Raw genomic sequence first — 24,812 nt, forward strand, 5'->3', positions numbered from 1 at the left:
ACTAGATGGCCTTATAAGCAATTGAAGATTTTTTTAAACACTTGTGTTAAGGGCTTAAGTCTTCATGTGTATGTGAAGTTTCAGATTTTTCTAAGCTTGTAAAGCTGAGTTATAAAGGTTTGTTTCACATGTGGCAAAGTAATCATCAAAGGCATAATATAAAGCCCCGCCCCCAACATATTTGTTGGCGGATCGTCACAAAAATTTGAACAATTGTGCCTCGCAGTCAGATAAAACATCACAGCAAATTTGAAGTCGATCGGGTCAAGCGTTTGGGAGAAAAAAGGAGCAGTTCGGGACCTGCAAATGAGCAAAAACGGGCCAAAAGTGCACATTCAAAAATTCATAACTCTCTTTCTGTACATCTGAGCATATGGCTCGCGCTGACTTTTTTGTAGGGCTCGAGGTCCTACATAAGGCTACAAACTTTTGTAGCTTTAGGTCAAACGGGCCGGGAGTGAGAGGCTATTTTCCACTCATAAGGCCATTTTGGGGCCAATTACAGCCACTTTTTTCGTTTTGGCGAGTCATCTGACTTTGAAGAGGCGTGCAGACCACGCCCATTATCGAAAAGTCATAAAATTTTAAAATCTTAATATTCCATGTCTTAATGATATTCTGACCAATTTTCACTTGTTTTACTCAAACAGACTGAGCACAATATATGAAACTGTAAAAAATGACATTTTAATCAACCACTAGATGGCGCTAGTAGGTATTGAAAAAAACTTTTTTCAAATGTGTTAAAGACATAAGTTTTCATGTGTCTATGAAGTTTTAGGTTTTTTTAAGCTAGTACATCAAAGTTATTAAGGTTTATGTCACTCTTGGCGAAGGAAAAATTGAACACATAATTTGAAGCCACGCCCCTATCATATATGTCAGCGGATCTGCACCAAATTTTGCCCACTTGTGCCTCTATGTGTGAATATGGACCACAGCAAATTTGAAGGCGATTGAGTAAAGCGTTTAGGAGAAACAAGGAGCAGTTTGGGACCTGCAAACGTGCAAAAATGGGCCAAAAATGCACATTCAAAAATTCATAACTCTTTTTCTGTACATCTGAGCACATGGCTCGCGCTGACTTTTTTGTAGGTCTCTAGGTCCTATATATGCCTAAAAATTTTCGTAGCTCTAGGTGAAACGGGCCGGGACCAGGTGCACTTTTTCAACCTTAGGTGGCGCTGCAGAGCCATTTTTTTTGCATTGTTTTGGGAAACACAAAAATATCCAATTTTTCACCGGGCCCGACAAATGTGCAAATTTTGGTGACTTTTCGTGCATGTTTAGGCCCTCAAAAATGGAAAAGCGCTGCACAGTAAATAATAATAATAATAATAATAATAATAATAAGAATAATAATCTGGAGAAAAACAAGAGGGCTCTCGCAACGGTAGCTGCTCGGGCCCTAATAATCTGGAGAAAAACAAGAGGGCTCTCGCAGCGGTAGCTGCTCGGGCCCTAATAATAATAATCTGGAGAAAAACCAGAGGGCTCTCGCAGCGGTAGCTGCTCGGGCACTAATAATAATAATAATAATAATCTGGAGAAAAACAAGAGGGCTCTCGCAGCGGTAGCTGCTCGGGCCCTAATAATAATAATAATCTGGAGAAAAACAAGAGGGCTCTCGCAGCGGTAGCTGCTCGGGCCCTAATAATAATAATAATAATAATAATCTGGAGAAAAACAAGAGGGCTCTCGCAGCGGTAGCTGCTCGGGCCCTAATAATAATCTGGAGAAAAACAAGAGGGCTCTCGCAGCGGTAGCTGCTCAAGCCCTAATAATCTGGAGAAAAACAAGAGGGCTCTCGCAGCGGTAGCTGCTCGGGCCCTAATAATAAGAATAATAATCTGGAGAAAAACAAGAGGGCTCTCGCAGCGGTAGCTGCTCGGGCCCTAATAAGAATATAATAATCTTGAGAAAAACAAGAGGGCTCTCGCAGCGGTAGCTGCTCGGGCCCTAATAATAATAATCCGGAGAAAAACAAGAGGGCTCTCGCAGCGGTAGCTGCTCGGGCCCTAATAATAATCCGGAGAAAAACAAGAGGGCTCTCGCAGCGGTAGCTGCTCGGGTCCTAATAATATTAATAAACCGGAGAAAAACAAGAGGGCTCTCGCAGCGGTAGCTGCTCAGACCCTAATAATAATAACCCGGAAAAAAACAAGAGGGCTCTTGCAGCGTTAGCTGCTCGGGCCCTAATAATCCGGAGAAAAACAAGAGGGCTCTCGCAGCGGTAGCTGCTCGGGCCCTAATAATCCGGAGAAAAACAAGAGGGCTCTCGCAGCGGTAGCTGCTCGGGCCCTAAAAATCCGGAGAAAAACAAGAGGGCTCTCGCAGCGGTAGCTGCTCGGGCCCTAATAATCTGGAGAAAAACAAGAGGGCTCTCGCAGCGGTAGCTGCTCGGGCCCTAATAATAAGAATAATAATCTGGAGAAAAACAAGAGGGCTCTCGCAGCGGTAGCTGCTCGGGCCCTAATAAGAATATAATAATCTTGAGAAAAACAAGAGGGCTCTCGCAGCGGTAGCTGCTCGGGCCCTAATAATAATAATCCGGAGAAAAACAAGAGGGCTCTCGCAGCGGTAGCTGCTCGGGCCCTAATAATAATCCGGAGAAAAACAAGAGGGCTCTCGCAGCGGTAGCTGCTCGGGCCCTAATAATCCGGAGAAAAACAAGAGGGCTCTCGCAGCGGTAGCTGCTCGGGCCCTAATAAGATTAATAATCTGGAGAAAAACAAGAGGGCTCTCGCAGCGGTAGCTGCTCGGGCCCTAATAATAATAATCTGGAGAAAAACAAGAGGGCTCTCGCAGCGGTAGCTGCTCGGGCCCTAATAATAATAATCTGGAGAAAAACAAGAGGGCTCTCGCAGCGGTAGCTGCTCGGGCCCTAATAATCCGGAGAAAAACAAGAGGGCTCTCGCAGCGGTAGCTGCTCGGGCCCTAAAAATCCGGAGAAAAACAAGAGGGCTCTCGCAGCGGTAGCTGCTCGGGCCCTAATAATCCGGAGAAAAACAAGAGGGCTCTCGCAGCGGTAGCTGCTCGGGCCCTAATAATCCGGAGAAAAACAAGAGGGCTCTCGCAGCGGTAGCTGCTCGGGTCCTAATAATATTAATAAACCGGAGAAAAACAAGAGGGCTCTCGCAGCGGTAGCTGCTCAGACCCTAATAATAATAACCCGGAAAAAAACAAGAGGGCTCTTGCAGCGTTAGCTGCTCGGGCCCTAATAATAATAATAATCCGGAGAAAAACAAGAGGGCTCTCGCAGCGGTAGCTGCTCGGGCCCTAATTATAATAAACCGGAGAAAAACAAGAGGGCTCTCGCAGCGGTAGCTGCTCGGGCCCTTATTATAATAATCCGGAGAAAAACAAGAGGGCTCTCGCAGCAGTAGCTGCTCGGGCCCTAATAATAATCCGGAGAAAAACAAGAGGGTTCTGGCAGCAGTAGCTGCTCGGGCCCTAATAATCCAGAGAAAAACAAGAGGGCTCTCGCAGCGGTAGCTGCTCGGGCCCTCAAAATATTAATAATAATCTAGAGAAAAACAAGAGAGCTCTCGCAGCGGTAAATGCTTGGGCCCTAATCTTAATCTTGAGAAAAATAAAATGGCTCTCGCAGCGGTAGCTGCTCGGGCCCTCTACCGTTGCTCGGGCCCTAATAATAATAATAATAACAATAATATGGAGAACAACAAGAGGGCTTATGCAGCGGTAGCTGCTCGGGCCCTAATAATAATAATCTGGAGAGAAACGAGGGCTCTCGCAGCGGTAGCTACCCGGGCCCTAATAATAATCTTGACAAGAGCAATAGGGACCTCGCAGCGGTCGCTGCTCGGGCCATAATAATAATAATTTGGAGATGAACAATAGGGTCCTCTCAGCGGTCGCTGCTCCGGCCCTAACAATAATAATAAAAATAATAATAATAATCTGGAGATGAACAATAGGGACCTTGCAGTGGTTGCTGCTTGGGCTCAAATAATAATAATAATAATCTGGAGAAGAACAATAGGGACCTCGCAGCGGTCGCTGCTGGGCCCAAATAACCTGACTTTTAATTATTCAATTGGTTTCAGAAATGGCTCATATGAAAGCTCAGACCCACCCAAATGATGTCGGATGGACAAAAATAAATGTTTCACTGAAAAAAGATTTGTCGTTTACTGAAGATATAGGTCAAATTTTGGCAAGACAAAAGATTTGTCGCCTATAGAAAGGAGTGTGAAAATTGAGCAAAAAAACTTCAAATACAAAAAATAAGCGAATTATGTAGTGGTGCTGTGAGATACAAATTTAATATTTCTAATATTTAATATTTTGTATGACTTCCATGGGCTTGAAGGACTGCATCCATGCGGTTCGGCAAGGATTCATCTAATTTATTGATTAAGTCATCACAAACAGCAAAGAAAGCAGTCTTGCATGCCTCCCAGAGTTCATCAACACTCTTGGGTTTCATCTTCCATGCATCCTCTTTCATCCTACTCCAGACATGCTCATTGGTGTTCGCGTCTGGTGACTGGGCTGGCCAGTCCTGGAGGATCTTGATCTTCTTTGCCTTGAGGAACTTTGAATGTAAAAATGTAAATGTGCTTTATTTATGTAGCGCTTTACAACCAGCTAGAGATGGACCAAAGTACTTAACAGTAGAACATACAGAATAACACATACAATTTAAGACACAGAATGTGAAATAAAAAAACACAGAATAAAAGATTTAAAAAAGAGAGTCACCACACTACTGAGTCTGAATCTGAAGAGGCCCAGGTCCGATAAAGTGCGCAAATTAAGAGGGAGTTTATTCCAGAGTCTGGGAGTAGCCGAGAAGGCACGGTCACCCCAGTGCTTGTACTTGGACCTGGGCACTTCCAATACCAGTTGGTTGGATGACCTCAAAGCCCTAAGCATGTTCCCGCACAGTTAAAAGCTCAGATAAATACGGTGGGGCAACGCCATTAAGAGCTTTAAAAACGAACAATAAAAGGTAGAGATTGAGCAACACCCTGCTGCAGAATTTGTCGCTCTCTGTCACCCAAGACATGGCAAAAACTTGGCACACAGGGCAACACCGCAAGCTTACTTGCTGAGTGAAAACCAATGAAAAAAATTGAAGCGTACTTAGAAACAAAGAACATTAGTTAGAAACAAAGAACATTACAGCGCGCCCTCAGTGCATTGTGGATTATTATTTTTTTAATTAAAAAAAAAAAAAGCTATTTTGTGAGGAGACGTGCTAGAAGGGTTTCCTGTATGGCAGAAAGACAAGTTATCTATAAATACACTTACCACGGATACTCCTCTGATGCTCAACTACTGCAGTACACACACAGTTATTTAAATCGTAATTTTTTATTTTTTTTTAAAAATCCGTTCTGCGGTTGAGCTTGGAAGACAAATTCACCGTATGACGGGCAATCCAAACCTATGTTAAATAGCTAATGTGTTTACGCTTAGAACACCAGGTATCATCATCATCATCAACATCAACAACAAAATTGTACATACATATTAAAAATTGGTACCAAAATAGTATGGTAAGTGCTACGTATATATGATATACATGTATACAATCAGAAAACATCATAAATAAAAAATATACAAAGGATTTATTTACCTTTGAGTGGCGCTTGTTATGCCCATATTCCCTAGTAAGGGTAGCCTAGGCTTGATTATCTCCAGCTTCATTTCCATATAAATCACCTTCTTACTTCTCTCTTTAACATCACTACCAATCTTGGGACTCATGGCTAACCCTTTCAAGTTTGAATTTAGCAGTAAAATGCACAATAAATACGGTTTTGTAACCACTCAAAACAGAACGAAGCTTTACCATTCCGCCATTTTGAAATGAGTGAGACTGACCAATAGCAGATCAGCATCTCCGGGAGACACTGCTTCGCAGTTTACACTTATCGCGGGGGGGGGTTCCGGTCCCCATTAACCGTGACAAACGAGGGATGAATCACTGTATTTACATGTATACAAATTTTAATCAAATAACAGTCAAAATGTCATTCTCCGTCATTTCAAACCAAATTTATTCCGATTTTGGGTCTCAATAGACAGCTGGCACTGTATATATTAGAAATAAAGTGAGAAACTCAACGACGTGATAAAAGCCTAAGCTTTTGTCATGCAAACGTGGAAAACATTCCCCCCGGTGGTAGAACGACAAAGTGCTTGATTTGACATGCATATTTTTAAATGTTAATATCGCCAACGGTCAGTTGAATTCATTGTGGCGGCCAAAATCGTGATCACGATTCAAATTTGATTAATTGTGCAGCCCTGACACGTTTTAAAATTTTAAGTGATCCTTTGAGTATGAAAAGTATGACAAGAGTATGTGAATGTAGCACAAATTATGGCTGGGAAATAAGCTAATCAGGAAGCATTTGCTAAACATCCTCTTGCTAGGTGGAAAGAAATTGCAGGAACAAAGCAAGCTCTGAAATAATTTTCTCTTTGCAATAATGCATTCCAAAAATTTGTCCACACAATGGCATTTTGCCCGCTTAAATTCCTTTTCTACACACAAAGTCACTCTTTTTTTTTTCTGTGTTGTTGCAAACTATTTCATACCCTTCCATTTCAAAGTCCATTCTCTGATCCTTCATCCACTGCAATTGTGTTAAAAGGTTGTGTGAAGTGGCTTATAAAACAATGACTGACAAAGGTGTCTGACCCACGACAAAATCTGCTCCCACCAGCCGACAATTACACTGTAGACCACTTGTGTCAAACTCAAGGCCCAGGGGCCAGATGGCCCGCCACATCATTTCACGCGGCCCGCGAAACGCCCATTACAATTCAAGTTTCCGGTCAAAATACCACATTTGTAAGTCGTCTTCAGCTTTTAAAATTGTTTTGGGACAAAAGCAAGCGGTTTTTGCCCTCACCCACTCTCTGATTTCAAAACTACTAGGAAGTGTGACAAATACACCCAAAATGTATTTTATCACAGTCATCCCGGCCCTCTGACAGAAACTGTAACTGCAACGTGGCCCTTGATAGGAATTAGTTTGACACCCCTGCTCTAGACCTTCCATGAACACGAGGTGACAAACTTGTTAACTGTAGAAAATCTGCTGGCCTTGACAAAATACCAGGAAAGGTTCTTTTTTAACCATAAATAAATAAATAAATAAATAAATAAATAAATAAATAAATAAATAAATAAATAAAATGTTCAACTGATCCATGTCACAAAACATAGTTCCTTCCAGTCTACTATCAGACTGCTGAGGAATCTCGGCATCCACGGTCAAGCTCTGCATAGGACCATCAGAGCAGCCTCAGAGGCAGCTGAAAGAAGCAGCCAGTGGATTTAGCTCAAGAGGAAAGAACCCTGTTGGGCCCTGAAAACAGCAACAGGGTGAATTTCGGGGACGGTCGAGCATGGGATACAAGCTGAGGACTGATCATCCTGCGACGGCCCACCCTTGTGGAGAGTGTATAGTGTTTGAAGGCCGAAACACTCAATGATACAAGGGAACACTACTGAAGATGTGTCACTTGCCTAACTGTCTTGAAATTCAACCCTGACTTATGCCGCTTTCAGAAGGAGCTCGATGGAGGCGTAAAAGTGGACTGTTTGTATTGTAGTCAATGGAGTTTGCGTGACAGGGTGCGATGACGCGTCGGGCGATGCGATGGAGCGACGCACAGCGCATAATAACGCGTGATGTGAAGTTAAAAAAAAAAAAATCGAACTTTTGTCGCGTCAGCCAATCAGCTTCAAGAACGTTCATCAGCTCACACGGGGCAGGAATGAATCATGGCAGCTGCTTTGCGGTCACCTGGAGCTACCCAACATGGCCAGCTGAGCTTTCAATACAAAAAAAGAGGCAGCAAGATCACTCACCTGGCTTGTAGAATGACAGAAAGGAGAACTTGGGACAACTGGTAAGTGCAAAGTTTGCTTCCTTTTTTAACAGCTCTTGAATCGTAGTTAAAGATAAAAAAAGTGCAGCACTGACAACACAGTATTTAGCACGGTATCGGCCACTTGATTGCGACATTAGTGAGGGACACACAGTGTAAAAAAGAAGAATAAAGGTGCTGTCGGAGAAAATATTGGCTCATCCACATCCAGGAAACGTAAAAGTTCTCAGCAATGCTCTCCTTTACGGATCAACTGTAAAATGCAAAGCAAGCTCACTCCCCCCGCGCGACTGTTGCATTAAATAGTGAACTCGCGTAGAGTGGAAACGACGCGTTCCATCTGAACGTGGCATAAGATTCAGCACCCATATGACTCAGTGAACCCCCCCCATCCCCGTCTATCTACCATTCCCAACAAGAAGGAAATCTCAAACGTCCAGTGACTGCTGTGAAAGGACAGCTGACAACATGGGCTAGCTCCCCATGATGGCAGTCTCCAACGCTGATTTAGTGAACTGGAGACACCCAAACAAAAATGCGACGAAAAGTAAACAAAGGAGAATATCCCTAGAGCCTGAAAGAGTGGGAGCGCAAGATGGCTTATCGGCTGACAACACTGTTACTGTCTCAAGAACGAAAACGACTATGGACAAGGAGAGCACACCCCACGAGACATCAACGTCAGCAGTAGGACAGAAGCTTCAGCTGTGCATTTGTGGTTGGAACAAAGTAACATCAACGATGGGCTTGAAGGTCCACCAAGGTAGGAAAAGGTGCTTGGGAGAGCAGAGACAAGGGCTTCACATTGATCAATAGTTTAAGCAACCAGTCAAGTCAGTCGAGTGCAGCGCAGTGACGGGACACAAACCAAAGTTCACAGAGCATCAGCACCCCTGTCACTGAAGAAGATACAAGCACAGAAATGTTGGTGGAGAAGCCCACACAACCACAAAGTCCTCCAATGGAGAGAAAGATCAGGGGCACACATCTGCTGTGAAGTGGCCCAAATCTGTCGGCAAGAAAGAATGGATGACAATTGTTATGACCCTGTGGGTCTATGTTGTTTTGGTATGTGTTCTGCTTTGTTCTCTCTTTGGTTTGTGTGTGCTTGTGTACGCCCTTTTGTTGGAATTAGTCAATTGTGTGCAGGTGGTGTCCTCTCATTGGCTGGCTCTCCTTTTCATCTTTTAGGCGTTGACTCCCAACGAGTGATTAACAATCTTCACTTTCACGTGTCCCTTCACACTTTTAGAGAACACGCGACTGTTCTCTTAAGACTTGTGTCTTTGAAGCTTCAAATAAAGGAAACTTTAATACAAGACAATTTGATTTCCAGACTTTTTATCTAAATCCGAAAAATTCCACAACAATTTGGTGTCAGAAGTGGGATAGCTGAAGATCCGCCGGTGAACCTCCAGACGTCGGTGAGTGGCCTCCGGAGTCTAATTCAGACTCCCCTCTACCTTGACAAAAGCTCAAGAGACGAGAGGACCGACTCCTGGAGTGGATCCGGTCGACTTCACGTCCATCCAGCGAACTCAACATTCTCACATCTATTTGGTGAGATGTAGTTTCTAAATTTTACTTAAATTCAAAGTGAAATTCCAATTTATAGTGTTATTAAATTGGGAAAAAGGAAAATGTATAAATGTATGCATATTCTAAATTTGTGACCAATCACCATGTTTGTCTTCAACTTTTGGCCAGTAAGGGTTTTTCCGGGAAACCTGAGGAAAGAGTTGGTCTTCGGATGTTAAGCGTGAAATCAGGGTTCCGCTTATTAACAACTCTTACTTGATTCAACTACAGAGCTATAAGATGTGATTTTTTTTTCACTGTGGGTAGTTGATCAGCAGGCTTTTTTCTTTTTGCCTTCAAACAAAGTGATTCACGGAGACGTCTGTGTCTTATTTGGTTCAAGTTGTTGATCTCTTTTGAGAAAGATACAAATGACTGCTCTTACAATAGAGGCAACACTTCTAAAATGGGACAGCAACAGGGCCGGGAGGTTCCACCTCCCGAAGGGCCAATTGTTGATAACATGGTGAAGAAACATGGTCCAAGGTCCGTGGAGTGTTTAAGAGTCTGAAGTTCTAAATTTGGGTTTCCAGAAGGGGGGGTCACTGAGCATGAACCAATTGTCAAAACTGAAAGAAAAATTGAATGAAACAGAATTAAAAAGACAAAAAACATTGAAAGTAGCAGATATTAAAGCTATTGAATGCCATTTGGAATGTTTGTGTTTGTGGGAAAAGGAACTCACACGTGCTATACAGATGTGTCACAACTACCTCACTCTTTGGATGAGGTGCCCATTACTCTTTGGGCCTCTCATAAATATGTTGGATTAATCAAAGGGGCTGAACCCATTCAGATTAAACCTAAATCTGATTTTCGACCAAATTTGCCTCAGTACCCACTCAGAACTGAAGCTATTGAAGGCATTCGGCCTGTCTTTGACTCTCTGCTTGAAGCTGGGGTAATTGTTCCATGTCCTGACTCTCCAGTGAGAACGCCTATGTTTCCGGTAAAGAAAATTCGTGATGAGCCCGTCGCGGATGAATGGCGGTTCGTTCAAGATCTTCGTGCTGTCAATGCTGCTGTTCATGCTCGGACACCTACAGTGCCCAACCCGTACACAATTTTAGCTTAAGTTCCACCTGATGCTAGATGGTTTTCTGTAGTTGACTTGTCCAATGCTTTTTTCAGTTTCCCTGTACCCCCTGATAGCCAGTTTTGGTTTGCATTCATGTTTGATGGGAAACCTTATACGTTCACTCGGTTGTGTCAGGGCTACTGTGAGTCCCCAACTATTTACAATCAGGCTCTTTGCTCCAGCTTGGCGCCTCTGCAGCTTTCTCCAGTTACTGCTCTCATAGAGTATGTGGATGACTTGCTCATAGCGTCACATACCAGGGAACAGTGTGAAGGTGACACTGTTGCTCTACTCAAACACCTTGCTGTGGAGGGTCACAAAGCTAGTCTATCAAAATTGCAATTCTTTCAAGAGACAGTCACATTTTTGGGATAGGTAATTTCTGGTCAGGGAGGGCCCTGTCCCCTAAATGTATTTAATCTATTGTGTCATTACCTAAACCTGTCACGAAAATTACAAATGATGTGTTTTTTGGGCATGTGTTCATATTGCCGCTGTTCTGTGCCGAATTATTCCCAGATTGAACAACCACTGAACGTGAAATCACATATGTCCCAGGTCTCAAACCCTCATCCCGTCTCACGTGGACGCCAGAGGCCGAGGAGCATTCAGTGATATGAAAGCGTCATTGCAGTCACCCCCAACACTCTGTCTCCCTGGCCCTGCTAAACTGTTGATGAGCTGTTGATGAGCGCAGGGGTTGTATGACCTCTGTCCTACTGCAAAAACATGGTGACAAGCTTTGCCTGGTCGCATATTTTTCTGCAAAACTGGACCCTGTAGCAGCAGGTCTTCCAAAATGTTTGCGTGCTGTTGCAGCCGCTGAAAAGGCTTTGATTGCATCTCGCGACATTGTGGGCTATGTCCCACTCACACTCTTGGTACCACATGCAGTTTCACTCAATATGGAGCAGAAAACTTCCCATTTGTCTGCCTCCAGGTACCTAAGGTACCACAGAGGCCTTTTGGACATGCCAAATGTTGAAGTTAAAAGGTGTACTACTTTGAACCCTGCATCCCTTCTGCCTCTGCCTGACGATGTTGAACAACATGACTGCCTGACTGAACTTGACCTCCTCTGTACACCGAGACCTGACTTAAAGGACACCCCTCTTAATAACCATGACTTGATTTTGTATGTTGATGGGTCTGCCTCTTGTGATGTTTGTGGCACTAACCACATTGGTTTTTTTGTTGTCTCCGATTTTGCTGTGGAGCGCTCTGGTCCTCTTCCGTGTCACCTCTCAGCACAGGCAGCAGAGCTCATTGCCCTCACTGAGGCTTGTCGTTTGGCTGCAAGCAAGTCTGTCACTATTTCCACAGCCTCGAGGTATGCATTTGGAGTTGTCCATGATTTTGGGGCTTTGTGGAAATGTCGTAATTTCTTGAAGTCCGATGGGAAGCCGGTCCTCAATCACTCTCTGATTGCTGAGCGCCTGGAGGCCATCTTGTTGCCATCCTCTATCGCGGTTTGTAAATGTTCCGCACACACCAAACTTTCAGACCCTGTGTCATTAGGTAACGCCGCGGCTGATGTGGCCGCCAAAGCTGATGCATCCAAACCACTCACCTACACCCACACCTTTTTACCATCCACCACCTACACGGCCATTCGAACATCTCATGATCGACTTCATTGAGCTCACACCATTGGAGGGGAAAAAGCACTGTCTGGTAATGGTCGACATGTAGTCAAAGTGGGTTGAAGCCTTTCCTACTTCAAAACAAAGCGCTGACGCAGTGGCAAAAGCATTGCTGAGAGAAATTATTCCCAGATGGAGGATTCCCACAAAAAATTCTCGTGACAGTGGCACTCATTTTGCAAATGATGCCATCAAACAAACTGGAGATTATTTTGGCATTAATATTACAAGGCATTGTTCCCATCACCCAGCCAGCGGAGGCGCTGTTGAGAAAGAAAACGGCACACTTAAAAACAAACTGGCAAAGTGCTGTGAGGAAACAGGCCTTCTATGGACAAAGTCCCTGCCTATTGTGCTGATGTATATGCGAATGAGGAAGAGGAAACGCTCCAAGCTCAGTCCTTTTGAAGTACTTTTTGCTACTCCGCCTCATGTTGGTCTGGAACCACCGAACAAACGACCGCCGTCCACAACTTTGTGTGAAGATGCAATGCTATCATACTGTATTAATCTTTCTTCTGCTCTATCTGATGTTAGGCGTCAAGTGGCGGCTGCACTCCCAACTCCAGCATCATGCCCATTGCATAATTTCCAACCTGGTGCCTACGTGTTGGTGCAAGATTTCCGGAGGAAGAACTGGCAGTCTAAAAGGTGGCAGGGTCCATACCAGGTCCCTCTCACGACACAGAAAGCGGTCAAGGTCGCCGAGAGAGCCACCTGGGTCTACGCCAGTCAGTGCAAGCTAGTTTCATCTGTGTCAACACCATCTTTGTAAAGCACCATCAGACGACTGCCCAGCGCTCTCAAAGAGGGAGTGGCATCCCAAGCCACTACCCTACGTTGATGACAAGGATTCCACGGCGATGTCCCAAACTGAACCTTGTTATAAGTTTCATCTCCGCTTCGGTCAGGATCAATTGGCTGACAACACACACTACAGTGTGCATACACTAATCCCTGCCTTGACTCTTCCCCCCCTTTTTTCCTTCCTACACCTTTTTTTTTATTATTATTTTTTTTTTAATTTACCACTCATTAGTATTTTGATTTCATATTGCAAAGGGTCTATTTTACTGTTCATAATGTCGGAAGCCCAACCACACATGGATGACCCAAAGGGGTTGAGCAAGTGTAAGGTATATGGTATTTTTATTGCTTGCTTGATTGTGCCTATCATTTGGGTTGCTTTTGTTTATTTGGTCGACCTTCCACCCACCGAGTACCTTTCTTCTGGTCCCCACAAGATTGCCTGTCGGGCCATGTTGGAGCCACTTCCTGATCATCCTACAATTGGAAATGTTACACACACATATCAATTGAATTCCTGGTGGCGGTATGTTAATTTCAGTGCACATAGGGACAATATGACCAACTGCTATATTTGTTCACAATTGCCTTCTCAGTTGACTTTATGCCTTATAATACATCTGAATCACAGACTCGATGTTTGATGGGGTTAGCAACCCACCCCAGAAATACAGTGCCTCTCAAGTAAGGCTAACTTTTTTAAACCACTTAAAATACATTGGTCATCAACACCAATTACAGGTGGTGAAAATTGTTCTCAACTTACAGATCTCCTAGCTTGGTCTCAATATTCTGAGACAATTTCGGGATATGTCCAGACCTCACATTTGGAAGCTTCAATTTTCCCTATTTGTGTAATAGGTAATGGCACTGTGTCTGTGGGTCAGTTGACCCCATTTTTGTGTAAGGAGATATGGTCTTTCTGTTCTCCTTTGAATGAAAACCGTCATGTGGACTGCCTTAAATCTTCAAGATGTTCCGCTGACCCAGTGAAAAAGAAGGCCGCGAGTGCATTTAATGTTTTTACGGCTGTTGTTCATAAGGTCACTAACTCTAGATACCCGTGTTCATATATTGCCCCTTTGCCACGGGGTAGTCGTATCCTGACTGATTATTAATGGTTGTGTGGCTATAAAGCCTCCTATTCGATGAATGGTGCTGGCATTACAAGAAATTCGGGTGTCCCGTGGGAATGTAAAATTTGGGGAGGTGGTGCTAAATTTTTTCAATCCTTATTTCCCCAAGTAGGGTTGAGTGAGGTGCGCGAACATGTGGAAATAAATTGCTACGCTCTGTTGCAGTTTCTTGATATATCTGCAGCCACCACTGCTGCATTTTCTGAGGAGGTCACTGTCTTGTGGGCTATGGTTTTACAACACAGAAAAATTCTGGATTTGTTGACGGCTGGCCAAGGGGGGGGTATGTAAAATTATTGGGCAAACGGGGTATGTAAAATTATTGGGCAAACATGTTGCATGTATGTCCCTGACCATACGGTTTCCAACGAGATCATTCAGCAAGCATTACAGAATTTGACCTCTCTTCAGAATCATGTCTGTCAGATGACCCCAGGGGCTACCTCTCCTTTCGACCCTTTTGGCTGGTTCACATCTGGTCCCTGGTATTCAATTTTGTTGAAAGTGTTGACCCCATTCTGTGTGATTGGGATTGTGTTTTGTTGCTTTAACGCATGCCTTTTTTCCTATTATTAAGTCCTTCATCTCCAAGTCCATTGCCACTACAATGGAGACAATTTGATTTCCAGACTTTTTATCTAAATCCTAAAAATTCCACAACACTGTTAATGGTAGTGTGGATTAATTTTGACTCGTCTGTGTTTGATCAAGTGTAAATAATTGTATATAGCTAGGGCAGTAGGAGGAAGACGCAATTTTTAATTAAGAATTTTTCTGCTGTTTTCGTGTTAGGTAGATAGTTGAGCCAACTGTCATTTGTTTCCTCTTTGTTTTGCCTGGCTGGTTAGGGAGGGGTACTTTAGAATATCTTAAGTTTGTTATTTTGGCACATCTTCTCCCTCTGAAGCATTAAAAACTGCCTTTTTTTGTTTAGCACTCTTTAGTTTCACAGGCCTTTTCTGGTGGTGAGAGGATGGGGGAGCACACATATTATATCCCAGTTCCCCTAAATTGGGTGTAACATAATCAATCCCAGTTCCCCTAAATTGGGTGTAACATAATCAACAGGGATCCAACACAAATCCTGGAGCAACAAATGGGCTCAGTCGAGGGAAAGCTTGAAAAGGTGTGTGAAATAATCTACAACGAAGAGTGGAAAGAAATTACCAGCACCAGGGAGATTGACAGGCTAATCAGAGTAGGCAGATGAGAAAGCTATGGAAAAAAAAGCCTCTGACAAAGAAAGGGAAGGTCTTGTACTACTCCGAGCAGACACCAAAATTCGGCTGGCGACTTTGCGAAGAGCAGGGACGATCGAGCATGGGTCACAAGCTGAGGATATGGATTCTGCATTGGGCCACAATTGTGGAGAGTGTATAGTGTTTGAAGGCCGAAACACTCAATGATACAAGGGCACACTACTGAAGATGTGTCACCTGCCCAACTGTCCTGAAATTCAACCCTGACCAAGATTCACTTCCCACCGAAGTCAGAGACCCCCCCCCCCCCCTCCCCCGCCTCGTCTGTCTACCATTCCCAACAACAAGGAAATCTCGAATGAGTGCTACCACATTTGGTCCAAGGGGCTGTTTAACATCTTGTCCTGTGTTTTTGATTCAGTCTATAAACATTAACAATCATCCCGGTTCCCAAAAATGCATCGACGAGCGCCTGAAAGACTACAAGACCATCATGCTCATGCACCTCACCAAATGCTTTGAAAAACTAGTACAGCACATGAAAGCAAACCTGCTTCCCAAAGTTGACCCTCACCATTGTGCATATAGTGCAAACGGATCCACTGAGGACGCCATAGCTCTTCACACTGCACTGAGCCAAATGGAACACCATTATGAGGCCCACCTCTCTAAACCCATTATTAAATTCGAGAACAAAACCACTGTGGTTGGGCTCATCTCAGGAGGAGTCTGCCTACAGGGATGAAGTTGAGATACTGACAAAGGTAGGAGTCTCAAGAACCACCTCAGTCAAAATGCTCCAGACCTTCCGAAACACACCAGAGACTCAGCTCCATTCGTCATCATCATCATCATCAAGAGCTGTGTTTCAAGAGTCCACTCCAAGAACTTCTCCTGGACCATCAACACCTCGGCGATTCTACTTCCTGTGAGTGCTCAGAAAAAAACTGCTGGTCACCTACTTCTAGTGAACTTCTTGTATATTGCATGCATCATGGTGTGACACAAGAGGGTCCACTGCTGCCAAAAGGAAAGCCATACAGAGGGTGATCAACACCATCCCAAAAAAGTCATTGAACACTCTCTGCCTTACCTGGACAACAATGCCAGCTCCCGCTGCCTAGGCAGAGAGAGGAAAATTGTAATAGACACAACTCCCCCTGGTTACCGTGCTTTCAAACTGTTGCCCTCTGGTAGGCACGACAGTGCCATCAACAACTTAGAACAACAAGCAAACAAGGCTATTTATTCTATTCATTGTTCATCTTCATTTAATCTGTACCAATCAGAGTAGCACTTCCAATTTTTTTGTATACCTGCTGTTCAATGATAAAGGTATTCTATGTAATACTTACAGCTACAGTATTGTTATTATGTTGAGCCTCACTGTCTGTTAAACTATTATCCATGACCAATTATATTTTGGAGAATTTGTAAGATGACACCAGAGATAGAGGTTCAAGTAATAGAAGTCTTATTTTAAAAATTGGGAGCTCTACCACTCTTCAAATTTATGATTTGAAGTCTTAGAACCTACCACACTTGGTTTACACTTGAGCTTAAACCCCTGCCATTGTGGTTTTATTTTATCACACATATATAGTAGTTAACATCCTATCTGGTTTTGTAACATGATGCTGCTTTATATTAACACACCTACACACACATGCATGTTCAACGATGGAGGTGGTGCCTTCTCTTCTAAAATTTCATACTAAAACAAAAGCATGTATAATTCCTGCTGATAATGTATTAGATCATATCAGTATTGGACAGTGCTTTTGGCTGCAAAATAGAAAGTAAAAAGTTGTATTTGGACACCTGTGGTTAAAACTCACCTTTCTCTGTCAGGAGGACTTATTTTCCTCCATTGTTTCTTCACTCTCAGTCGCAGCATCACTGCAGCGGACTGACGGATCTAGAGAAGGAAACATAATAAGAAATAATTAAATCCATATCAAATATCCAACTAAGACATTCAGAAAGGTTACAAGAGTTACAAGGTTACATTATTGCCATTACACCTGCACATTTAAAGGCAACAAAACTTCGCTTGACAGTCTTGAATCTTCCAAGAAACATGCAAAGACAATAACGAACAGAGGAAAACAAGACGGAAAGACCTATCGGTACTTGCATGGGCAGAATATAAGGACCAACAGAGGTGTTAACAATAAAACTGTGTGTGTGTGGTTTCTGTGTTTGGGGGTTTATCGGCGGAGTGTCCTTCAGCTGATGCGGCAAGCATACTGTCTCGATGCCATGCAGACAGCATTGTCCGTATTAGACATGGCTACTTAGAGCAAGATAAAGACATTGTAGCATCTAGCAGTATTCCTCCTAAAGGGGAAAAGTCCGGGTAACATGTTTTGAGAACAGGCAAACCTGGTCAAACATTGAGTTTTTACCATATGACTCTCAATAGGGCTCTGGTGGGACGGTGGCAAGGCAGAGAGAGCAGGCATGCGGAGCAGTGCAATGCCTCTCTACGACAAGGCAAAGGGAAAGGACAGCAGAGCACTGCTCCAGGAGGAAGTGTGAGCAGCAGCTCCTCCTGGAGCACTGTCTAGGGGAGGGCAGGCATGGGGAGCAGCGCCTCGCTACGAAAAGGCAAAGGGAAAGAACAGGAGAGCACTGCTCCGGGAGGAGGTGCGAGCAGGAGAGGAAAAAGAAAAAGTAATGTGGAATGTGATTACAATGAAGTAATAATTTTCATTTTCTTTTAGTTTCAGGCACTTAGGTGCACATGTTTTAGACTAACCTATAACCCGTATATACACAACAAAAAATATTAACAGTTGTTGAAAGTTGATTTATATTGCGTTTTGCTGTTGGTAATATTACAAAGGATACATGTGTAGGTATACTCATACAACTTTCATCAATAATAATCTTATTTATATTCAGTGCATCGACTGAGGGGAGGAGCGCGAAACTCTTTTCCAGGAGGGGCCTGGCAAAATATTGTTGAGAAACACTACTTTAACTGGACCTCGATGATCTGATCTTTTCAAAACTTCATATATGGGATGGGAGTCCAATGTGGAACAAACCTATTTTTAATCGTAAAGCGAGTGCCACCTCGTGGTAGCAAAAAAATATAGCAATTCTTTCACTTTTTGATGTACTCTGCTCAGCCACTTGAAGTCATAAGGCTTAAATGTTATCTGAAAAGCCATTAGACACGCCTATTGCCCTCCACCAAATTGTACGATGTTTCGATAATGGGCGTGGCCTACACAGCAGTGCAAAGTCACACAACTGAAACAATAAAAGCTGCTGTAACTCAACACACATAATACAACCTTCTCTAATTTTCACCTATTTTATAAGTCCTGTACTGAAGTCATCTACAAGTCATTTTTCATCGTAGTGCTAACACCACTTTGTGGCACAAAATATTACAACATAAATTTTGTGTTTTCTATACACTTTATTGAGCCTGTTGATCAAATGTAATAATAATTGGACATTTTCTGCTTCTAATGTTCACTTACCCCAACGTGCGTATACTCAAACACGTTCATAATCCCACTTGTTTATACCCCTACCTGTTAATTCCCCAATATACACAGGACTGCTCGGGCCCTTTAAGCTGCTTGCAGCTGGAGTTAGGGCCCGAGCAGCTACCGCTGCGAGAGCTCTCTTGTTTTTCTGCAGATTATTATTAGGGCCCGAGCAGATACCGCTGCGAGAGCCCTTTTGTTTTTCTCTAGATTATTAGGGCCCGAGCAGCTACCGCTGCGAGAGCCCTCTTGTTTTTCTCCAGATTATTATTATTATTAGGGCCCGAGCACCTACCGCGGCGAGAGCCCTCTTGTTTTTCTCCAGATTATTATTAAGGCCCGAGCAGCTACGAGAGCCCTCTTGTTTATCTCCGGATTATTAGGGCCCGAGCAGCAACCGCTGTGAGAGCCCTCTTGTTTTTCTCCGGATTATTATTATTTACTATGCAGAATCTTTTCATTTTTGAGGGCCTAAACATGCACAAAAAGTCACCAAATTTTGCACAGTTGTCGGGCCTGGTGAAAAATTTGATATTTTAATGTTTCCTAAAACAATGCAAAAAAAATTGCTCTGCAGCGCCACCTAAGGTCAAAAAAGTACACCTGGTCCCGGCCTGTTTGACCTAGAGCTATGAAAATTTTCAGGCATATGTAGGACCTAGAGACCTACAAAAAAGTCAGTGCGAGCCATGTGCTCAGATGTACAGGAAAAGAGTTATGAATTTTTGAATGTGCATTTTTAGCCCATTTTTGCACATTTGCAGGTCCCAAACTGCTCCTTGTTTCTCCTAAACGCTTGACCCAATCAACTTCAAATTTGCTGTGGTCCATTATCAGACATAGGAGCACAACAGGGCAAAATTTGGTGCAGATCCGCCCCCATTTATAATAGGGGCGCGGCTTCAAATTATGTGTTCAATTTTTCCTTCGCCAAGAGTGACAAAAACCTTAATACCTCTGATGTACTAGCTTAAAAAAATCTAAAACTAGACACATGAAAACTAATGTCGTAAACACCTCTGAAAAACATTTTTGAAATAGCTACTAGCGCCACCTAGTGGTTGATAAAAATGTCATTATTTAAACTTTCATGTATTGTGCTGAGTCTGAGTAAAATTACTGAAAATTGGTCAGAACACCTTTAAGACATGGAATATTAAGGTTTTTAAATTTTACGACTTTTCGATAACAGGCGTGGTCTGCACGCCACCTCAAAGTCATATGTCTCGCCAAAATGAAAAAAGTGTCTGTAATTGGCCCCAAAATGGCCTTATGAGTGGAAAATAGCCTCTCACTCCCGGCCCGTTTGACCTAGAGCTACAAAAATTTGTAGCCTTTTGTAGGACCTCGAGCCCTACAAAAAAAGTCATCGCGAGTCATATGCTCAGATGTACGGAAAAAGTTATGAATTTTTGAATGTGCACTTTTGGCCCATTTTTGCTCGTTTGCAGGTCCCAAACTGCTCCTTTTTTCTCCTAAACGCTTGACCCAATCGACTTCAAATTTGTTGTGTTTTATTAGACTGGGAGGCACAATTTTTCAAATTTTTGTGAAGATCCGCCATCAAATATATTGACGGTGGGGCTTCATATTATGCCTTTGCTGTTTACTTCGCCACATAAGACACAATTCTTTATAACTCATGTGTTTAATAATTTCTTCAATTGCTTGTAAGACCGCCTAGTGGCAAACAAAAATGTCAGTCTGATGTCTCGTCAAAACGAACAAGGTTGCTGTATTTGGACCCAGATGGTCTTATCTTTTCCAAACTTCACATATTTGATGGGTTTCCAATGCGGAACACACCTATCAACGTATTTTTTGTCGTAGTGCGAGCGCCACCTAGTGGCAGTAAAAAATAAAGCATTGTTATGTTTTTAGCTGAGCCTGTCAAAGTAATATCGCTGAATATAAGTCTGACGAGCCTCTAGACAACACTGCAGCCCTGCTGACCTCCACCAAATTTCACAAAGTTTCGATAATGGGCGGGGCCTGTACGTTCATTGTCATTCCAAAGCTTTATCGGGCCAGTAAAAGCTGCTGTAATTTGACCCAGATGACCTGATCTTCTCACAATTTCACACATTGGATGAAAACCCATTCCTGAAGACATCGACAAACATATTCCAGTTTCATGCTAATGCCACCTAGTGGCTGCAAAAAATGTCATTAGTGGAAACATTACAGTTTATCCTGTTTGGTTTGACCTACAGCTATGAAACATTTTAGGCATATGTTGTAGGACTGTAAGACCTACAATAAAGTCAACAGGAGTGATGTGCTAAAATGTAAAGAAAAATAGTTATGAATTTTTTTAATGTGCAATTTTGCCCCGTTCTTAGACATTAGCTGGTCTCAAACTAGTGCCTTTTTTCTCTTAAACGGTTCACCCCATTACCTTCAAGTCATCTATGAACTCAATTTTCATTGTAGTGCTAACTCCGCCGGGTGGTAGAAAATAAAATATCATTTGTGTGTTTCTATTTAGTTTGTTTAGCCAGTGGGTCAAATGTCATAAAACTTGGACATTTTCTGACACGATGACTTCTGATGTTCACTTACCCCAACATGAGTATACCCAAACACGTTCATACTCCTACTTGGTCATACCCCGACCTGTTCGTACCTCAACATGCACAGGTCTGCGAGGGCCCTTTATAGCTGCTTGCAGCTCTAGTTATTATTATTATTCTCCCGAATGACTCGTATTTTTGAGGGCCTAAACATGCACAAAATAACACTAAAATTTGCACACTTGTCGGGCCTGCTGTAAAATTTTCTGTTTTGGTGTTTTAAGACCAGAAGAATGCACAATGTTGCCAAACAACTCACAACTACTTCTTTTCGTTTTCAACAAGTTTGTTATAATTATTTTTTTATATCTTGAGCAATAAATGTTTTAGACATGAAAGTGTGATGTATATTGCACTTGTCACCATGGCAATAAACGAGCCACAAGTTGTGAAAAAGAAAAAAAAAAAAAATCTCGCTCGCTTTCACCGCTTGTTCTTATATTTTCATATGCTCCGACAGCCATTCCATCTTATAGGAAGTGCATTTCTGTTTTACTTTGGCATGTTGAGCGGATGTGTCGCTGCTCGTTTGTTTTGCGAGGAAAAGGGGTTAGCATTTGAAGTCTCTTAACTCCGCACTGTTGCTAGCTAGCTAACCAGCACGGGGTGTATATGCAGCGAACGTTTCTGTCCTTACGTTTGATTGGATGAATAGTATAAGTGAAACATTCATTGGCTGGAAACTTGTCACTCGCTGTCACAATGCAAAATGGTACAGAAAACAATATTATTGGTCTAATTAACCAGATAAAATGAGGTCTAATATTAAATTTAATTTAATACGTTTGTATTGCATTGTGTTTTATGTGCAGCATAGACATTCTAGTGTGCTGAGATCGTGCGAGCAGTGCGCAAATGCGCACGCTTCGCAGCTTAGAGGGAACACTGGTCCCAGTTGGGCAAAATTTCGTGAAGATTGGCTAACATATATGATTGCGGCGGGTCTTCAAAATATGTGTTTCAAATTTCCTTCGCCATGAGTGACAAAAAACTTAATTACTCCAGTTTGCAAGCTTCGAAAAATCTGAAACTTTACAAAAAATGTACTTTCACTGCCTTGAATAATCTGCATGATAAATTTTCACATTAATTATAGCGCCACCTAGTTACAGACAAAATCGTCATTTTTACACTTTCACGTATTGTGCTAAGCCCGTAAGAGTAAATAAACGGAAAACTTGACATAGTTGATAAAGGTTACTAAATTTTACGTGATAAAAGGTGCTGGAATGGAACCCAAATGATCGCAAAACTGCAGCCAGTTCCGACCCAATTGACCTAGAGATACGAAATTTTTCAGGCATATGTAGGACCTCAAGACCTACAAAAACATCAGAGCATGCCATTTGCTAGAATGTACAGAACTAGTGTTATCAACTTTTGAATGTGCCATTAGGCCCGTATTTGTACATTTTTCGGTACCGAAACCCTTGACCCAATCAACTTCACATTTGGCTTGCTCCATTATCTGACATTGGGGCACAACTGGGCAAAATCTAGTGAAAATCGGCTATCATATTTGATGGGGGCGGGGCTTCAAAATCCGCGTTTCAAATTTCATTCACCGAGTGTGACGAAAACCTTAACTCAATATTTGTACTTTGCTATTCCTGTTCGAGCAAATTAACTGAAAGTTGGTCAGAATAGTGTTGAGGCATGGAACATTAAGATTCTCAAATTTTACGACTTTTCGCCAATAGGCGCAGCCAGTATGTCACCTCAAAGTCTGATGTCTCACCAATACAAAAAAGGTTCAGTAATTGGAACCAGATGGACTTTTCTTTTCAAAACTTCATAAAGTTGACGGGGGTCCAATGTAGAACACACCAACTAACCAATTTTTACTACGAGCGCCACCTAGTGGGAGTAAAAAATGTCATTATAGTGGAAGGATTGCAGCCAAACCCAGTTGGTTTGACCTACAGGTCCTAAAATGTTGACACATTTTTAGGACTACAAGACCTAAAAATATAGCAAAGAGAGCCATACACTAGGACAGGGGTGGCCAAGTTCGGTCCTCAAGAGCCACAATCCAGCCTGTTTTCATTGTGTCTCTTCAACTATCACACCTGATTCAAATGATTAGCTCATCAGCATGCTTTGCACAATCCTGATAACGACGCTGATTTGACTCAGGTGTGTTGGTTGAAGAGATACATTGAAAACAGTCTGGATTGTGGGCTGAGTGAACTGAGTGAACTGAGTGGCTCCTTAAGTTTTACTATCTTGTAGATATGACTGAACATCTGAACCAGCTCAATGTGAAAATGCAAGGTATTGGAAATACAGTGTTATCCCTTCAACAAGCTGTGTTTGCTTTTGAATACAAGCTAGAGCTCTTTATTATGGACCTTGAAACAGGTCGTTTACTACATTTTGAAAAACTGAGCCAGTTTAAAGATGCATGCACAGCAAGTGAGCCTATTCAAAACTTGAATTTCCTCCAGCTAGCTGGGTTCACATCTAGTCTCCTGCAGTCCTTCAAAGCACGCTTTGGAGAATTTCGTGACCACACTCGTCTTTTTAACTTCATCACCCATCCAAACGAGTGCTCACTGAACACAGCCGACCTGAGTTACATTCCTGGTGTCTCCATCAGAGATGTTTAAGTAGAAGTGGCTGACCTGAAGGCCTCAGACATGTGGGTGAACTAGTTCAAGTCTCTGAATGAAGATTTGGAAAGAATCACACGACAGAAAGCAGAGCTGGCAAGCAAGCACATGTGGACAGAAATGAAAAAACTTCAACCTGAAGACCAGCTGATTTTCAAAACTTGGAAGGTGCTTCCTGTCAAATACCACACGCTGCAGCGTCTGAGTATTGCTGTATTGACCATGTTTGGGTCTACATATGCATGTGAGCAGTCATTCTCACATCTTAAAAACATCAAGTCCAATCTAAGATCACGTTTAACGGATGAAAGTCTCAATGCTTGTATGAAGCTTAACCTCACCACGTACCAACCAGACTACAAAGACATCAGCAAATCCATGCAGCACCAGAAGTCGCATTAATGGTGAGTATTATAAAACAGTTATTTAAAAGAATAAGTTCAGAGGCTTATTATACTGGCATTTAGTTGAATTTACTTTTTAAATATATTATATGGCTCTTACTGAAACAAATTTCCAAATATTTTGCTTTTATGGCTCTCTTAATCAGAGGTTCCCGACCCTTGATCTACATGCTCCTACTTGGTGAGATTATATGGAAATATGACATTAGTTTTCATTGCTGACTGGCAATACCCAATTATACATGCCTTTACAAATAACAAATCTGCACAACGGCTTTAACCTTAAGGTCAGCCTTATGGAGGTGGTAAGGCATCTTCCAATGGTTGTCATTCAATTTTCTGCATCTCAATTGCCAATAAAACTGAGATGCTAAGAACACAATTCTGAGTCTTGATAATTG

General features: G+C 42.6%; 1 protein-coding gene across 3 annotated transcripts in view; it reads right to left on the reverse strand.

Moving 5' to 3' along the window:
• Positions 1–24,812, reverse strand: part of ipo4 (importin 4) — a 159,794-nt gene that overhangs the window by 128,350 nt on the left and 6,632 nt on the right. For all 3 annotated transcript variants that reach the window (XM_088401878.1, XM_088401879.1, XM_088401877.1), the window contains exon 3: positions 17,155–17,234. In XM_088401878.1, coding sequence (XP_088258004.1) covers positions 17,155–17,234 — 80 coding nt within the window. The remainder of the gene's footprint in view (positions 1–17,154; positions 17,235–24,812) is intronic.

Source organism: Hippichthys cyanospilos, chromosome 19 (genome assembly GCF_059441005.1).
Source record: "Hippichthys cyanospilos isolate Australia breed blue-spotted pipefish chromosome 19, RoL_Hcya_1.0, whole genome shotgun sequence".
NCBI lineage: Eukaryota > Metazoa > Chordata > Actinopteri > Syngnathiformes > Syngnathidae > Hippichthys > Hippichthys cyanospilos.